The sequence below is a fragment of the Chlorocebus sabaeus genome, chromosome 2, assembly GCF_047675955.1.
Source record: "Chlorocebus sabaeus isolate Y175 chromosome 2, mChlSab1.0.hap1, whole genome shotgun sequence".
In the NCBI taxonomy this organism is placed as follows: Eukaryota; Metazoa; Chordata; class Mammalia; order Primates; family Cercopithecidae; genus Chlorocebus; species Chlorocebus sabaeus.
In genome coordinates, this window is record NC_132905.1 from 5,166,103 (window position 1) to 5,179,680 (window position 13,578).

The following is a 13,578-nucleotide window of genomic DNA, read 5'->3' on the forward strand; positions in this document are numbered from 1 at the left end:
GCAAAGTGGTTTCAGGGGAGATGCCTCACTCTAACTACCTACTCAATTCTGCCCCCAAGCTGGAAGGTGGTGGCACACAACTGCTTATAAAGGGCTGCTAGAAGCAATGCTTAGGCAAATAGGGCCTCAGAGGTAGGAAGGTCCAAGTGCCCTGCCCCAAGCCTCCTCGGATCCCGGCCCAGATGAGAAGATGAGTCAGTATCCACAAAACCACCTTGCAGGCACCTGCAGCCAACTCAGGAGGAAACACACACCTTTCCAGTTTCCAAGAGTCCCCAAACTGCTCTGCAGGTGAGTCTGCTTTGAAGAGAGAGAGACACAGCTCTGGGGCTAAACTCAACCCCCAGCAAGTAGTCCCCAGCAAGAAACAGCTGGGGTGGCCTGTCTATCAGGTTCCCAATGTGCTCCTCCTCTTTTTCCAGTCCCAGACACCTCCCGGCTTTATCTGCGTGCCCTTCAGAGAACTCCTCCGGCTAAACATCCTTCACTAATAGCAGCACTGGAATTTGAGTTTGGGGGGGTTTGTGGCCATCGCCAGCCCCGCCCCCACAAGGAACATGTTTAAGATCTTGCATCAAGTTAAGGGAAAAACAAAAACAACAAACAAAAACCCCAAAACCAAAAAAACCAACCTATTTAGGATCCTCTGCTGCACAATTTTAGTAACCCCCAAAATGACACAGCCCGCCAGCTTCTCGGAGCAGTGTGGCAGCCATGCATTCATCCACTCGACCAGGACCAGGTTCAGAGATGAGGAGCCCTGTCTCTGCTTGGTTTGCTGTGTTGGACCCATCAGAAGGCGCTGAAGAGGTAAGTCTCATCAGGCCCCTTCCTTCCTTCTTGGGTTGAAAATGATTTTAGGCCAGGCACGGTGGCTCATACCTGTAATCCCAGCACTTTGGGAGGCCGAGGCGGGAGGATCTCGAGGTCAGGAGCTCAAGACCAGTCTGGTCAACATAGTGAAACCCCGTCTCTACTAAAAATATAAAAAGTTAGCCAGGTGTGGTGGTGTGCGCCTGTAATCCCAGCTACTCGGGAGGCTGAGGCAGGAGAATTGCGTGAACCCAGGAGGCGGAGGTTGCAGTGAGCCGAGATTGCTCCATTGCACTCACCCAGGCAACAGAGCGAGACTGTAACAAAAAGAAAAAGAGAAAGAGAAAAAGGGGAAGGGGAGGGGAGGGGAGGTGATGATTTCAAATGGATGGACTCCCTCCCTCTCTTCCTGCCCTGTTCTTCCATCGGATTCTGATCTTGAATGGCTTCTATGTTAGGGAAACCCAGGGGCCACAACTTGTCAACTTTGGACGTCCTTTTTGTTACCAGCCTAAAAATATCCTTCCCTTTAACCAACTTTCAATAGGGTAAATCCGGAGAGTCTCCTCTTTGGAACTCCCCAGATAAACTAAGCCTTGTGCCAGCATAGTCGGGAGCAGAACTGTGAATGTTTATTCCCTCCCTGACCGTCTCACCCCTCCTCCTACCCCTTGTTTGTGAGTTTGATTTGCCAGAGGCTCTGGGCTGAAAGCAGGTGATGTACAGGACTTGTGATGGAGCAGGTGCGGCTGCTGTCATCAGACCCAGCTACATAATTTGCGGGGCCCAGGGCACAGTGAACCTGGAGAGGCCCTTGTTCAGCTGTGCATTACACTTCAGGACTTGGGGCCCCATGTGACTGCAGGGGTCCGTGTGCCTGCCTTGCTGGACCTGCCTGTCTTGATACCTTGTACATGCGCTGGACCTGCTGGGAGAGTCTCAGAGCATCTTCAGAGCACCCCAGCTCTCCCCATGCTACAGGAAAGAGAAGCTTATACCTTGGGTGCCTTTTCACCCAGATTCAGGGATGAGGGCCCAGGACATCACAGCTCAGGCATCAGAGGCCAAGCACAAGGGGCCCTCCCGTCTCCAGGCTTGTTTCTCAGGCTGTAGAATGTGCTGTTGGACTTCATAGCACCTGGATCATAGCAGTCTATGGGTACTTGGAGGGAGGGGGCACAACGTCTCTTACCGCAAAATTTTGTGAGTTCTTAGCTTTTTCTTTAGAAGAGGCCAAAAACCAGCCACTTTGGTAGATGCCACCTGATGACCTGGCAGGGGCAGCTGTGTCTGGATTTCTTCCTCACAAGGACCCAGCTCCTGTAGTCAGGGAGGCCAGAGAGTTGACATGAGGGGAAGAAAGCCCCCTATTGGCAATTCTCTTTCCACTCCTTTTATGCCCAGAGGTTGGGAGGCCTGGCTTCCACCCCCACCACCAGCTCAGCCTTGGGGGGCTTCTTTCAGGATGGCCACCCCACCCCGCCTTCTGATGACTGATGGACACTAATGGTTTCCATGAGCAACTTGCCAAACAAATAAGAGACATGTCAGTAGATAGAGCCCCGGGTCCACACTTTGCCTCAGTGACCACTTTTTGGGGAACAAGGACCGAAACTTCTGGGCTGACGAAGCAGCTCTCCAGCCTTGCTCTCTGCTCAGACAGTCATACGGGGATTCCATGGCCACCTCAGTGCTTCCGGGAATGGTCATGGAAGCTGCTGGAAGTCAGGAGGCAGCTGCTGTGACTTCCCCTTGCCCACGTGGCACCCTCGGAATGTGGTGAGTGCCACTGAGTATGAAGATAGTTGGGCAAGCTCATCTGAGGGCCCTGTGCCAAGGGCCCCCAGCAAGGGCCTGTCAGGCCCAAGCCCAGAATGGCGGGCCCTGTTGTTACCAGAGAAGGAGGCCATGGTGTGGGCCCGAAGGCCATGACAAGCACTCAGAGGGGCCGCAGGGAGCGAGAAGCCCTCCTCCAGTTACAAAACCACGTCCTGGGGGGCCACTTCTGCTTTTGGTTCCTCATTTGACTAAGAAGAGTTTTGTTAGCAAAAAACCTTTTCAGACATCTTTGGAAGTCACATTGTAGAACTGATGCATGCGCCAAGTGGAATTTTCCTTTGGGGCATCTTCTAGAAAGATCCCTCCTTCTTTCTCTGCAAAAGGGAACCGTCCCTCCGAAAGGCCTTTGGGAAAAGGGGTTTAGAAAGCCAGGCGCTGGCACCCTTCTGTGGGGGCGGTGGCCGCATCCTCCGGTGCCTTCCTAGGGGAGGCCTGAGCCCAGATGTGAGGCTGGGGCCCCTCTCCAGGGCTCAGGGCCCCAGGAACGCAGGGTCAAGGGGTCCCATGAGCCTGCGGCCCCCCACCCCGAAGCCGGGAACCCCGGCAAAGAGGTCCAGTTGGACAGTCCCGCGCTCAGGGCGGTCACTAGCCCGCGGCGGCCGGCGGCGGGGTCCGGCCTGGGGTCTGCCCGGTGACCTCGCGCCTGGCCCGCGAGTTCAGGCACCCCGGAGCCAGGGAGGGAGCGGGGCGCGGCTCCGGGCGGGGCGGACAGGGGTCACCGGGCGGGGCAGGAGCCGCGATGGGACAGCCCCGCCCCGGGGGAGTGTCCCGGCCCGGCCGCCGCAGCCTTAAGGGCCGGGCGGGGCAGGGGCCCAAAGTGCGGGGTCGGCCGGGTGCGGGGCCGAGGCCGAGGTTGGGACCGGATCCAGAGCGGGAGCCGGCGAAGGATCTGGGACTCGGAGCGGGATCCGGAGCAGGACCCAGGAGCCGGCGTGGGGCCATGGCGAGGCGCGGGCCAGGGTGGCGACCGCTGCTGCTGCTCGTGCTGCTGACCGGCGCGGCGCAGGGCGGCCTCTACTTCCGCCCGGGACAGACCTGCTACCGGCCTCTGCGGGGGGACTGGTTGGCTCCGCTGGGGCGCAGGTGGGCGCCGGCGGGGAGGCAGCCCTGGGGGGACGGGAGGCCCATCTCCCGGGCCAGATGCGCGCTCTGCCTCCTGGGGGCCTCGCCACCAGGCCTTGGAAGGTCAGATCCAGCCGCTTCATTCTGGGGGTCGCTCCTTCTCTTCCACATCCAGGGTGAGCCCTGATGTTTGTGGGGTTGGACAAGCCCCACCTGGCCAGAAAGTCAGGCCAGCCCCACCTCCTCGGCCTCTAGGGGTAGCCCTCATGGTGTGGCATGGCTGGGGGAGCACCCCGGTTCCCTCCTTTCGGGGGTGCCCTGCCTCCTTCACATTCTGAGAGCGCTGGGGCCTCCTAGTGTGAGGTGGGCCCACACCTGGCTCACCTCTGGTGACTGTGGCCTCACTTCCATGCCCTCAGGTGTTGGGAAGGGCGGGAGGGCCCTACCCAGGGCTTCCTGGGCTCATGGCCCCCCGGGGCCCCAGCACTGATCTGGGTAGGAATGGTCTCTTCTCAGCACATACCCCCGGCCTCATGAGTACCTGTCCCCAGCGGATCTGCCCAAGAGCTGGGACTGGCGCAACGTGAATGGTGTCAACTATGCCAGCATCACCCGGAACCAGCACATCCCCCAATACTGCGGCTCCTGCTGGGCTCACGCCAGCACCAGCGCTATGGCGGGTGAGTGGCCGCTCTTTGACTGTGGGCCGGGAAAGCCCATTCCGGCTGCCTCTTTATCAGCCCAGGCAGCTCAGCCCGCGATTCCAGGGGCCTGTGATTCAAGACCAGGTCAGCCTGGGCTGGGGGGCTAACGCCGAGGGGCGCAGGCCTTTGCCCTCTACTGAGGTGACCCAAGCTGGGTCATTCTGGGGCCTTTGGGTGATAGGCAGGACTAGGACTGAAGCCCAGTGACAAGTGACTGCCAGGTGCCCTCTCTTCCCCCAAAGCTTGTGACCTCAGCCATTGGGATAGAAACAGAAATGCAAAATCAGAGTCCCCAGGCTGTATTTGAGGACACAGAAGTAAACTACTTCTCAGCACAGATGAAAACCTGTCCTGGGCTTGGAATATTGGGAGAGGCTTGTTGGCTACAGCCCATGGCCTAACCTGGTCACTACCCCCAGCCTGGTGGGTTTCTATCTTAGGCTTTTGGCTGCAGTGGGGTAGGAAGGCTCTCAGCAAAGAGGAAGTGGAAGCTGAGGCCCACCCTATCAACGAGGCTGCTGCGCCCTGCTTTGGGAGAGAAGGCAGGAGAAGAGACAGCTGCAAACCAGCCCCAGGCCCACCCCACAGCATTTGGGAGGGACTCTGCTATTCCCTCTCCAGTCACAGCACAGGGTCCAGGAGCCTGGATTTCCCCTGGAGATGGGACTTGCGTAGGCTGGGAGTTTGGCCCATGAGCGCTGTAGTGCTGCTGCCTCCTCGCTGGCCTTGGTCCTCATGGGCCAGGCCTGCTGTACACCCATGTGAAAAGGATCGACTCCAGTGTGGCTGCCGCTGTGGGCCGAGGCTGGGGGACACGCGCTTGTGTGTACTCCATCTCACTGACCCCTCCTCGATGCCATGATTGCTTTCAGTTTGCAGATGAGGAAACAAGCTTTTTGCAGAGAGATTGGGAGGCTTGAGCGTAGTGTGAGTGACAGCTGAGATTTGAGCCCGGAAGCCTGGGCTTTGTGCCAGGATGTCTGATGGGCTCTGTCTTGTGAATGAGGGGTTCTCGCTCTGGGGGTAGGGTCTGGACCCCGGAGCCAGCAAACTGAAGCTGCGGCATCTGTGGCACCTCCCCCGGGGGCTGGAACACACTTCTGATGGCTCAAAGTCCCCTTTGATGTGGATGGAGCTGGAAGGTCTGGGAGACCTTGGGCGGGCTGCAGGGTGTGGGTGGGGCTAGAGGCAGAGGACTGGGCAGAGTCCAGGGGAAGTGCCCAGGCCTGGCACCTGCTGAGGAAGTGAAAGAGGCTTTGAGGGTGGGGTGAGGGTGAGGGGAGGACAGAAAGATCACCAGGGGCCTGTGGGAAGCCTTGAACTCTTTGAGAGGGAGTCAGGTGACAAGATGTGCGTCTGCGAAGGACTGCGGGTAGGAAGGAGATGGCTTTCAGATGGGTGCGGGACCCTGGCCAGGGGTCAGTCCTGCCCCATTTCCCCAGGGGACTCTCTCTCTGGGCAGATGACTGCTTCACCCCATTTTCTCCTGAAACCTCCTTCTCAGTGCACCCAGACCCAGGCCCTTGCGTCCTGTTTCACTGAGGAATAGAAGCCACCAGAAGGGGACTTCCACGGGGCCCTGGCCATCTGCCAGCCAAGGCGGCAGGTCCTCCATTTGTCTTCCCTCCTCTCCCCCAGGATCAAATGGCTTGGCCCTTCACTGAGCCCATCCCTTCCCACTCAGATAAGCTCTCCCACCTGGAACAAAGGAACACAAAGCCCCCGGTCCCACCCCACCCCAATTGCTGGCTCCCTGGGGAAGTATCTGGAGTCCCTCCACTTCCTCTTCTCTACCCTTGAACCCACTCCAGCCTCAGTCCCACTTCTGCCACTCCACCAGCACTGTTCTTGCCACAGCTACCTGGGGCCCACTGTGAAGCATTCTCCTGATCACGTCTCCCCAAGATGCTTCCCTCTCCTGCACCACACTCCCTGCCTGCACCTCCCTGGCCCATCCTTCCCCTCTCCCCAGCTGTCTCCTCAGAGTTCTGAGTGTCAGCTACCCTAGGACCGACTCTTCACCTGAACTCACTTTTTCATCTGCCTGCCCACTTGCCCGCTGGCCCAGGCACCTGATGCCTCCAGCCTCAGACCTTGAGGTCTGGATGGCTCCTTCCACCGCTGTGACCCGAGAGCCCATTTCTTCCCCAGTCCTCCCTGGCTGTCCTTCCGGCTATGCAGGCAGAAGCCTGGACTGGCACACGACTCCTCTGTTTTCTGTCCCTCATATAATCCACCCACAAGTCTTGTCGGTTCTACCTTTGAAGCAGATGCAGAAATCACGCACTGCCCGCCGCCTCCTCCAGGTGTAAGCCACACCGCCCCGCTGCCAACTGCCCTCACTGGTCTCCTGGCCTCTGCCCCTATGGCCACAGTGAGCCTGTGAAAACCCATCAGATCATGTTCTTTGGCTTGAAACTCTCTCAGGATGGCACTCAGATAAAAGACAGAACCCTCTGGTCTTCAAGAGCCTTCACCATCAGGCTCCCTCCCAGGACCCCCCTTGCTCCCCTGCTCCTACCGAGGGTGGAGCGGGGTGGTAGCTTCTCCCGCCAGGCACCTCCTCTCTCCCTGAGGTCCTGTGGCTCCCTCCCTCCCTCCTATGGATGTCACCTCAGCGGGGTCTTCCTCAGCCACCGTACGCATATGACACCCCACTTCCTGAATTATCTCCCCGTTTTATTTTTCTTCTTGGCACTGTATGCTTTGCACGGTTACAGATGCTCCTTGACTGAACCGTGGGGTCATGTCCTGACAACCCCATCGTAAGTTGAAAACGCCATAAGTGGAAAATGCATTTGACACACCCAGCTTCCTGCACACCCTAGCTTGGCCTGGCCTGTGTTAAACGTATTCGGGACACTTGTGTTAGCCCACAGTTGGGTGTGAGTAATAAGCCCGTTGCCGGATGGGGCTGGTGGGATGAAGGATTGAGTCTGGCCATGGGAAAAGCTTGTGCACACCTCAGTGAGCTGGTTAGGCTGGGTCCAGATGCTTCAGGCAGGCGTAGACGGAGAGGCCAGAACTGAAACTGCTCATCTATCCGAGCTCTGCCTCTGGGCCAGGACTGCTGTCGCCAGGTTGGGTTGGGCAGAGAAGGGAAGGGCTCCGGGCAGGCCATGGGATACCCTGCACTGCCAAGTGGAACCCCAGAAGCCCAGGCAGGAGGTACTTCCAGAAGGATGGAGCGACCACTGTGCTGACTGTTGCCGGAGAGTGGTCGGCTCGGATGACGGAGAAGTGGCCATTAGCAAGAGAGAAAGGGCTGAAGAGGAGCGGGGCAGTAGAGGTCGGGGCACTGTCTCAAACCATTGAGTAAAGCAGAAAACCATGACAGTGAGTGGGAGGGGCCGGGGGCTCACGCTGGTGTTGTGAGAAAGGCAAGTCTGAGGTGTGCAGATCCGCTTAGAGGGGGCGTGGCTGACAAGGGGGAGGGGAGGAGGAGAGCTGGAGGGAGCCGAGTCCTTGGGAGGAAACAGGATGGAACCTAAGGTGGCTGGGTCGGGTGGGAGGGGACAAACCAGCCACTGGCTGCTCCAGGAAGAGCATTTGGGGTACAGAGCATGGGCAGGCTGGGTGGCGACAGGATGGAGGTTTGCTTTGGGACTTTTCAGTGATGTGTGAAGCAAAGTCACCAGAGCAGGGCCAGTTCCAGAAGGCCCCTGGCTGAGCGACCGGGAGGAGGCCAGGTGGAAGAGCAGACTGTGGGGCAGTGTGGGAAAGTCTGGAAGGTGACAGGAGATGGAGGGGATGTGCAGGCCCAGAGGGGGCTGCCAATGGGCAGAGGAACCCCCTGCTCACTGTGCCCTGGGGGAGGGACAGGTGAGGCTGCCGGAAGGGTTCTGACTTGGAGGTAGGGTCATGAGATGAGGCCTGAGGCAGGTGCAGGGGTGTGTGGCTGTGAAGTCATTGTCCTGGGAGGGCAGAGAGTGAGATGACCCTGAATGAGGGCCTGGGTTTCCTTGTAGGATCTGTTTTATTGCATTTGTGCATGAGAAGGGAAGCAGGTCCCTTGGTGACCAACCTCACCTGTCCTTGGCTGCACCTTGGGATTCAGAGCCCAGGCACCTGGGCAGTGAGGGCATGATCAGCCAGCCACTGGGAGCCCTCTGCATCCCCCTGTGCCTTCGGAGCTGGGTCCCTGCTGGCCTTCCCCAGCCCTTGGCACTGCATCTGGCCCCTCACTGGGGCTCATGCAGCTCCCTGGGCTATACTCGTTTACAGAGCTGACACTTTGGCCCCCTGTCCATGAGGGCAGGGACGGTTTCTCCTGGCTGGCTTTGGGGCGTGGCCCACTTGGCATGGGTGGCAGAGTCTCTGTCCATTCAGCCCTACATTCAGCAGGCACTTCTCTGGTGTCTGCAGGGCCAGAGGCTGGTGACTGCCTGGCCCTGGCCCTGCTGTCATGGCATTTGTAGTAGGAGGTGTGGCAGACAGGATAGTGCCCAAAGAAGGCCAGGGAAGACCTCTCTGCAGAGCAACGTCTGAGCAGAGACCTCCATGAAGAGGTCAGCAGGGAGAGGGAGACACAGGCAGCTGGGCAGAGCCGAAGGCAGGCCAGGCTGGGCAGAGCCTGCATCCCACCCCAGACATCCAGGCCCATTTGGGGAAGTGGGTGGAGGGCGGGTGAGTGCTGACTGGCAGGTGCTGACTGTTGCAGATCGGATCAACATCAAGAGGAAGGGAGCGTGGCCCTCCACCCTCCTGTCCGTGCAGCACGTCCTCGACTGTGCTAATGCTGGCTCCTGTGAAGGGGGCAATGACCTGCCCGTGTGGGACTACGCCCACCGGCACGGCATCCCCGACGAGACCTGCAACAACTATCAGGCCAAGGACCAGGGTAGGCTGCTGCCCACGCCCCCACCCCACCCTCCCACCCTCTACGCCGTCTTCCACGGGGACTCGTGGGCACCACCCTCTGCCAACAGGGCTCCCTTGCCTTGCCTCTCAGGCCTTATTGTTCAGCCAGAAAGAATTCTCCTGGACTGACTGAGTCCTTTGAGAAGGGGGACAGATGAAGGCACAGAGGGAACGGCGGTCAGACAGCTCTGGAAACAGGAAGCGGGTATCAGGTGGTCTCCAGGGCCACGCCCACCCCACTCCACCACCAACTGCTCTCGCCCAGCTGAGGCCAGGCCCCTGGACCCCACCCAGCCTGACAGGAGCAGATGGAGCTCATCAGAAACGTGATTGTGTGACTGATGACCGCGGTGGCTCACACCTGTAATCCCAGCGCTTTGGGAGGCTGAGGTGGGCGGATCACTTGAGACCAGGAGTTCGAGACCAGCCTGGCCAACATGGTGAAATCCTGTCCCTACTAAAAATACAAAAATTAGCCAAGCGTGGTGGTGTGTACCTGTAATCCCAGCTACTTAGGAGGCTGAGGCAGGAGAATCACTTGAACCCAGGAGGTGGAGCTTGCAGTAAGCCAGGATCATACCACTGAACTCCAGCCTGGGTGACAGAGTGAGACTCAGTCTCAAAAAAAAAAAAAAAAAAAAACTGATTGCGATAAATGGTCTTGTCTTTGTAGTGTTAGCAAAATGTGGCCACAAATCCACCATTTTCCCGTAGTACTGGGCACTGGGCCCTTGGTGTGCAAGGGACAAATTGAACCAGTGTCCAAGCCTCAAGGTGCTCATGTTCCTGGGGGAAGAATCGGACAGACTGGTAACTATGACAGGTCACACCAAAGCAGCGAATGGCAGGCCGACGGCCGCTGTGTGGATGGAGTGAAAAGTGGAAACACAGCAACTCTGAGCTTGCAAACCAAGAGCTGTACTTTTTATTTTCTTCTTTTTTTTTAATTAATTAAAACTTTTTTTTTCCGTAGAGATGGGGTCTCTCTCTGTTGTCCAGGCTGGTCTCAGACTCCTGGCCTCAAGCCATCCTCCTGCCTTGGCCTCCCAAATTGCTGGGATTACAGGTGTGAGCCACCACCCCGTCCTCTTCCTTTCCTTTTTTTTTTTTTAGAGACAGAGTCTCGCTCTTGTCGCCCAGGCTGGAGTGCAGTGGCGCAATCCAGGCTCACTGCAACCTCCACCTCCTGGGTTCAAGCAATTCTCCTGCCTTAGCCTCCCAAGTAGCTGGGATGACAGTCATGCGCCACCACCATGGCTGGCTAATTTTTGTACTTTTAGAAGAGACAGGGTTTCACCATGTTGGCCAGGCTGGCCTCGAACTCCTGACCTCAGGTGATCCACCCACCTCGGCCTCCCAAAGTACTGGGATTGCAGGTGCCTGGCCCTCTTTTTTTTATTTTATTTTTTTAAGCCTAATTCTTGATAACCTCTTGGGTCAAAATAACCAGAATTTTTTTTTTTTTTTCGGTATCCTCAGCGTGGGCACAGAAGAAAATGCTTTTCTGTTGTTACTCAACGTATTGGCCACTTTATTCACCAGCTAGCAATAGAGACATTTTATTAAGTGCCAATCATTTGATTATGCTCCATTTTCAGCCAGAAAGTATTGTGGAAAGGTCCTTCTTCTCCAGCCATTAGACAGAAAAAGGCGAACTCCTGGGTGCCTACTATGTGCTAATTAATGCCTGTCTCTTTCATTCTCTGCCAAGGCCTGGGGAAGGGCTTTTCATAACTCCCCAGCAGCTGAAAGAAGAGCGTCATTAAGCAGCACCCAATGGCAAGATGATTTCTGTTCTTAGCTGCTGAGTGGTGGGCTGCATGAGGAGCGTGGAGCGTGGGCTTGGCGGGCTCTTTGTCAGTAGGTTAATGAGGAGACGGCCTCATGCTGACTTTTCTTGCTCTCCCCCAGAGTGTGACAAGTTCAACCAATGTGGGACATGCAATGAATTCAAAGACTGCCATGCCATCCAGAACTACACCCTCTGGAGAGTGGGAGACTACGGCTCCCTCTCTGGGAGGGAGAAGATGATGGCAGAAATCTATGCAAATGGTCCCATCAGGTGAGGAGAGGTCCGTGGGTGACAGCGCCAGTGTGGGCTCACGCAGGTGCACGCGTCTCCATCCTTCGCCACTTTCCTTCTGGCCGGTTGTATTCAGTAGGCTCGAGACAGCCACATCATTTCCCCTCTAAGAGCTTCCGTTTTCTGAGGTAAAGCTGAGCTGATGGCAAGTCTGCCCTGTGGACGGCTGTGCAGAGTGCGGGTGGGGCGCTCCCCCAAGCTGTACTGAGGGCAGTGTGTTGGGGGCAGTTTCACATAGTTTCATTCACTATGTGAATAACAGAAGTTTCTCCAGAACCGTCGGATATACATTATCTGAGTTGGGTTTACATAACTTTTTCATCATATCAGAATTTGTTTTTTTATTTTTATTTTTAATTTTTATTATTATTATTTTTTTAAACAAAGTCTCACTCTGTCACCCAGGCTGGAGTGCAGTGGTGTGATCTTGGCTCACAGTAGCCTTGACCATCCAGGCTCAAGCGATCCTCCTGCCTCAGCCCCCTCCACCGAATAGCTGGGATTACTGGCGCACACCACCACACCCAGCTAATTTTTGTATTTCTTGTATTTTTTGTAGAGGTGGGGGTTTTGCCATCTTGCCCAGGCTGGTCTTGAACTCCTGGACTCAAGCGATCCACCTGCCTCGGCCTCCCAAGTTGCTGGGATTATAGGTGTGAGCCACTGTGCCCGGCCATATCAGATTATTTCTAATGATGGTAAATTCTCTCAATTTAAAGTGGTAATTCCTTAACTGCTTGCTCTCAGCTGTGGAATAATGGCAACAGAAAGACTGGCTAACTACACCGGAGGCATCTATGCTGAATACCAGGATGTCACCTACATAAACCATGTCATTTCCGTGGCTGGGTGGGGCATCAGCAATGGGACTGAGTACTGGATTGTCCGGAATTCATGGGGTGAACCATGGGTAAGAGGTTTGCATTTTCTTAAGGTCATTCCTAGAAAAAAGCGTCCTGGTACTCCTCTCGCTTGAATGGTTGTTGACTTTTAGCTGAAAACCGGGGCCTTGACGGAGGGTTCCTTGCTCCAGCTGTCTCAGCCATCTCGCCAGTGGCTTTTGGGGCCAGACCCTTCTCTGTCGTGCACGGCTGCCACCATCCTGTGCACTTTGGGTGTTCAGCAGCATCCCTGGCCCCTCCACCCACTAGGTGACTCCCCGCAATCCCAGTGTGACCAAAACTGTCTCCAGATGGTGCCTGGTGCCCTGGGGAAGTCCCTGTGAGCACTGCTGGAGAGGAGCTCTGCCACCTTCTTCCTTTACAACCAGCTCATTTTTCCTATCACGGTTTTTGGGCTCCCCTAAAATACTGTGTAGGTTTTTCAAAAATACTCAAGTTGGGCCAAAAGTCCAGGAGAGATAAATCAACTGCCAGGCCTAGTCTTAGCCATTAATAATGTAAGACACAGAAATTTATTATTAGGAAATGGGGGAAAGGCAGTTCACGTGCAGGTGATGAAATGTGTTTTTTACTAGGTGACTACTAATGGGGGTAGCAGTAGGTGGCGTCGTCGCCGGTCTAGAGTCGACATGTTTTGTTACATGAATTCACTTTTGGCATAAAGGCCCTCATGTTAAACGTTAACCAAGTGAAATATTTCACAAAAGGTATTTCAGAACAGGGGTCATGAGAAAGCTGAGGGGCAGCTGAGCGGGTTGTCTGGATCCCCGAAGGTTGGCCTGAGGGATGGAGGCAGAAGCAGGGGGCAGGGTGCTGAGAGCAGCAGAGGGAGCTGGGGACAGCTGCAGATGGGCTGACGCGCGATCCCACTTCTCACAGGGCGAGAGAGGCTGGCTGAGGATCGTGACCAGCACCTATAAGGATGGGAAGGGCGCCAGATACAACCTTGCCATCGAGGAGCTCTGTACGTTTGGGGACCCCATCGTTTAAGGCTATGTCACTAGAAGAGCCATTTAAGAAAAGGCATGGTGAGCCATGATCAGAGGATATCAATCCTATGGTTATGTGTGCCAGGCTGGCTGGTGGGAACGGGGTTGGCTATTAATATTGGACAGCAAGGACAACGTAGTACTGGCTGAGAGTGTTCTTGAGGGTTGAAAATGGGATGACTTAAAACACTTGCACAGGACACAGGATGGCTCTGCCTCACAATGATTGCAGTCAACCACCTGGTGAAGAAGTGATTTGTGACCCAGCAAACCATGGGACCTGTTTTCTTCAGTAGAGGGCTTGATCTTTTGTATTTGGCCACTGT

General features: G+C 56.1%; 1 protein-coding gene across 1 annotated transcript; it reads left to right on the top strand.

Annotated features, from left to right (window-relative positions):
- The first annotated feature begins 3,413 nt into the window (after positions 1 to 3,413).
- Positions 3,414 to 13,489, top strand: CTSZ (cathepsin Z). The gene is made up of 6 exons (XM_008012712.3): positions 3,414 to 3,735; positions 4,231 to 4,394; positions 9,079 to 9,258; positions 11,190 to 11,340; positions 12,109 to 12,271; positions 13,143 to 13,489. The coding sequence occupies exons 1-6, from the start codon at positions 3,593 to 3,595 to the stop codon at positions 13,251 to 13,253; spliced, it is 912 nt and encodes a 303-aa protein (XP_008010903.2). The 5' UTR covers positions 3,414 to 3,592; the 3' UTR covers positions 13,254 to 13,489.
- The last annotated feature ends 89 nt before the right edge of the window (positions 13,490 to 13,578 follow it).